This window comes from Abrus precatorius, unplaced genomic scaffold (genome assembly GCF_003935025.1).
Source record: "Abrus precatorius isolate BTA unplaced genomic scaffold, Abrus_2018 Scaffold10, whole genome shotgun sequence".
Lineage (NCBI taxonomy): Eukaryota > Viridiplantae > Streptophyta > Magnoliopsida > Fabales > Fabaceae > Abrus > Abrus precatorius.
In genome coordinates, this window is record NW_020874292.1 from 3,048,706 (window position 1) to 3,053,521 (window position 4,816).

At 29.2% G+C, this 4,816-nt stretch overlaps 1 protein-coding gene across 4 annotated transcripts; it reads right to left on the reverse strand.

Moving 5' to 3' along the window:
* Window positions 1–619: 619 nt before the first annotated feature.
* LOC113852876 (probable ubiquitin-like-specific protease 2A) lies at window positions 620–2,744 on the reverse strand. 4 transcript variants are annotated; one of them, XM_027483268.1, is made up of 7 exons: window positions 2,554–2,744; window positions 1,771–1,994; window positions 1,522–1,686; window positions 1,293–1,424; window positions 1,116–1,197; window positions 924–1,034; window positions 620–838 (listed from the first exon to the last, which is right to left on the reverse strand). In XM_027483268.1, the coding sequence occupies exons 1-7, from the start codon at window positions 2,563–2,565 to the stop codon at window positions 770–772; spliced, it is 795 nt and encodes a 264-aa protein (XP_027339069.1). In that variant the 5' UTR covers window positions 2,566–2,744; the 3' UTR covers window positions 620–769. The 4 variants fall into 4 exon arrangements, with proteins under 4 accessions (XP_027339069.1, XP_027339068.1, XP_027339067.1 ...); XM_027483267.1 differs by lacking the exon at window positions 2,554–2,744 and having other exon boundaries at window positions 1,549–1,686; window positions 1,771–2,482; XM_027483266.1 differs by lacking the exon at window positions 2,554–2,744 and having other exon boundaries at window positions 1,771–2,481.
* Between the last annotated feature and the right edge of the window lie 2,072 nt (window positions 2,745–4,816).

The window sequence follows — 4,816 nt, forward strand, 5'->3', positions numbered from 1 at the left end:
ATGACGTGTGTGATTTGCAATCAACCTCAACTAGTAGGATAAGACTTGATTGTTGTTTTTGTTGTTGTTGCTACTTTTATTCCAACATGCTAATTGCAATTTTAACCTGAGTGATTAGTTTTCACTTTTCATAACATGATTATTTCAAAATAATTCTTATAGTTTTAAATTTTAATTAGCAGCATTGTTTTGTTGGGCGTGGTTTTTGGCAGTTTGCCTTGCTCATGTTCTGTTTGCACTTCAAAGCATTTAATATCTTGATAGTTAATGTTTATACTGGGCCTATGCTTATGTTTACCAATTACTATCATCAAGGATTTTTATTGGGAATTTTTCAGCCTGCTTCAATGTTAAACACATAAAGTGGTCTCTAATAGTTATGGATTGCTCTCGTGATTTTCCAGAACATCTTATGCACAAATTATTTGAGTTTGCTCAAAAGTCAAAGTAGTTCTTAACAGCTTGACTTTCCAGAAGCCCATGCTGTTAAACTCTACATTTATGCCAAAATATATCAACTAAGCTAACATAAATACTGCCTGTACGAATTTGAACAAGATTCAAGTTTAAAAACTGTGCAAATATAAGCAAATTAGTATTGCAAAGATCAATTCCAGCTCAGAATATAACAAGTATAACTACATGCATAGAAGGGAGTATTCCCTCTAGTAGACAAAACAATTAGATCAATATGAATAAATCCCCCCTAAATCAATCAACAATAAAGTATGTCAGATCTAGTCACTAGTCTAGTCAAATTTGGGGACATCTAATTCTGTGAATCAAGTCTCTCATAAAACTCATCCAAGCCTTTGGCGGTAAACCAATCTTTTTTCATCTGCAATATGTCAATGTCAAACAAAACTGAATCAAAATGTATGCTTTAAGAATAATTTTCAGGAACAGCAAACGAAAAAACTTACAAAGTAAGGGTACCCCTTCATGCTAAAATTCATAGGCGCAAGTGTCAAAAACAAATTAATGAAATAGAGGACGAAAAGTCCACATTCATTACCATCTCTTTGTTGTGGCACCTACAATAGTTTGTTTTTTATTTCAATCAATGGTTATATTGTTATACTGGGGATGAAAATCATAGAAGGGGTGATACTTACCTTGGGCACCAATAATGGAATTTGAGATACAAGAGGCTTAGTCTCAGGCCTGTCTCCTGTTTTAAAAATGTCTACTACAAATCTGAAAATGAAGATAAAAGCTTGCATATCTTAAATACTCCAACTGCACAATAATGTGTGATCAAAAGGAATAGATATTGTTCAAGAAAGACACACCTTCTAATCTCTGGTTCAAGTCGCCTTGGATTGGCCATTTCAAGAGAATCCAGCAACAACATGCACCGTGATCTAGTAGTTGATTGCAAGCTCTCACCAAAATGGCACAGGATCAAAAGGCTCCAATGACCCCTACAAGATTGAGATTTAAAAAATGTATTCCATGGATTAACATTTGACAAATGAAAAAATGGCTCTTCGGCCAAAAAAGGAAATTGAGTGCATTTACCAGCAGACTATAGGAATAAAAACATACGCCTTTGAGAAAATATGTTCTTTTTTAATCCAAGACAGCACCTTGTCTTTAGATGCAGTCCTGTAAAGGCTAAACCATAAGCTGTCAAAGTATGTGAAGGTCTTCTTCCTATCTTCTGGGAAACTCTTCCATATTTTCCTGTCAAAAAAATTATATTTAGAAACAAGACCACAATTTTGAAGTTTCTCCCTGAACATCATAAAGCAGTAGACTGTAACTCACTTCAAGTAAGCATCGAAGACTCCACTGTCTAGCTTTTCCTTGGGTCTAGAAACTGCTTCCTTGCCATAAAATTTTCTCTTCCGCTTTGTTCGCAATCGCCGGGGAACATTGCTCCAATTAAATGGAAATGATGAAAAAACACTTCCTATTGCATCTCTTACAGGCTGTGTTTTGTTCCGTTGATGATAGACACGGATGTTTTTACATCCTGAGTTGATTTTTCTTTCTTGCCTCAAAAAATCACAGAACAACAATGAGAGACAGAAGCAAATTCTCCATTTGGTTCCCAAAGGATATTTAATCTCAAAACACCATGCCATAATTGTAATTTGTGAAACCCCAATATCATCCAAGTTTAAATAAAGAAAAACAAATAAACCAATCTTAAAATGTAAGAAAATGAAAAATGCAAATGCAAAGAGGCATGGAACCCTAGAAATTCACAAGCACGGTCCTACAACATTTAAGCCATGTATAATGTATCTAACAAATTTACATGTTCATCAATAAAATTACGGCGAAGTTATTTATATACACAAACTAATTACATCACTTTTTTTTAACAAAATTCTCAAACAGAGATAAGAGCAGAATTCGATTATATTATTTACAAGCAAAGCAAAATTCTAATGTTGATTAAACATGACATTGTGCCATCAAAGCAAATAACTAGTTATATATCCGACAACCTCAAACATGTGTTGCCAGCAAAAGAAAAAAATCACAAAACAACCGTAAAATAGTGGATAAAAAAGAAAAAAGTTACGATGATAAAGAACTAACCTTGGTTGTCATCAAGCTTGCTAGTGTTCATTGACGCTGAACGCAGTTTCTTTATTCTCGTTTTTATTATTTATTTATGAGTTTATTTAATAGGAGGTAAGAATGGAGTTTTAATCTGATTATTTTGGCTGCAAATGATTTGGTTTCGTGGACCCTTTAAGCGGTTACCAGAGTTTGTCACAACAATAACGTTTGGGAAGACGAAAGGAGTTTAGGCTATGAACAGTGAACACTATATACTGTTTTTGCTGGGTGCTAACGGATTCAGTAGAATCGGCAAAACTCGAACTCAATCCGTCATATAAACTAGAACCGTCGGATGAAGATCACATGGTTTATGGGACAGTCTCATATGCACCCTTATTTTATAACCATTCATTTAGCATAAAATTTTATCTACCGTTGATGAATTACCGATAAATTATGGAAGGATAGATGACAGTGGATTTACAGGGCTAATTACGTAAAAAATAATAGTAAAAAGAATAAAAATATATAAAAATCATGGTTAATTGTTTTATTATGCATAAATTATTAAAGAGAGAAGAAAATTTATTTAATTATAATTTTTAAACTAAATTAGGAATTTTTGATGCATTCATAGGAATTAAAAAAAGGTTCTAGAATGCAAAACAAGAAAGAAAAAAAAACTTTAAGTGAATAATAATAAAGTAAGAATGAGGATTAGGGTTTAGGAACAAGCTGGGACATCCAAATTATGACGTCTCTACTTTTTTCCACACATGAAATATTTATTTCTCGTACCAATTTAATGTTTTTTTTACACATCAAATAAGAAAAAAAATTATTTTCATTTAATTGTTCTTGAATTTTTTTTAAAAATATTCAAGAATGTGAGATAAAGAAAAGACAGAAGCATTGCCGTGACTCATCTTCTTCTTTGTAGAATTCTATAAATAGGTGGCTTATTACATAAATTATAATTTTTTACTCATTTCTCAAATTTCTTAACTTAATTGTAATTGTATGATTTCCTTTTAGTTTTTTTTTTTTCCTCTCTGTTTTCTTTCATTTTCTATTCGAAATTGGAGTTAAAGGTCCTCAGAAACGAGAGCTGAAGCTTTAATGGAGGGTTCCACAAATTTGAAATAATATATAGATTAAGTCGTGAAAGTCTAATATTTTATTGACATTAATAAAATTATGTGGATTTACGTAATAATATTGTAACAAATTTTAATTTTTTAAATAATAAAATGGCAAGTATATCTATAAAAAAGAAAAAACACATTCAAATAAATGGGTCAGTTAAAAGAAAATTACTTAGAGGTAAATAAACCTAAAAGGTGTTTCTATGTACCAAATTTAGAAGGGTGCATGATAAATTCATCCATGATTTATATTTTAAGTATGTTTTTTAAAATCTGATTTTTTGTAAATGAAATTTGAGTCATTTGATCTTTGTTTAGTGGTTTTAATTGAATGACTACCTAAATGCAATTGGTTGGAGAGATCGAACAAACTTAAGGAATTTTTTTTTCTATTTTTATTTAGTTAACCTTTAAGTAAGATTTTAATTTAGATTTTACGTATGAAAAAAAAATTCCTCTTGAGAGAATTAGCTTCACATTTGCATGTAAAAAAAAATTATGAATGAAAAAGTTAGTGTTATGGTATTAAAAATACTTTTAACTCGAATAATATTATCTCTGATAAAAAATTAATTATAACTTAAAAATTAAACTAATTAAAAAGATTAAAAAATAATATTTATAGTTTATTAACTTTTCTAATTCTCTTATGTTAAGATGTTAAATGTCTTATGAATTTTTATAGCTTGATTTTAACATTTAGCATAACAATTTAAACTATCAATTAATAACATTTACATCTAATAAAATGTTAAATCATTCTTAAATAATTTGAAGGACAGTTAGAGAATATAGTTTAATGTTTTTATAAAACTTAAAACACTAATTAATATTAACTAATTTTTTAATTAGAATAATATAATTATTTTGGTTTATATTTAAGATAAAAAAAGTATTATATTTCTATTGCTTCTATATATATTTTGTGGAGTGTTAATAAATTATTATTTATTTATTTTTTCTAAAAGAGGGTTAAGATAGGGGATCTTTTATTTTCATTTTTTTTTTTTTAGAAATGAAGCTATTGGTGATTAAGTATCAATAAGGATATCAACAAAAACTTTAGAGCCTAATTTATATATCTAAAAATGTCAAGAGATATCATATTTAATTTAATATTTTTGTAAATAATATATTTTTTATGATAATCA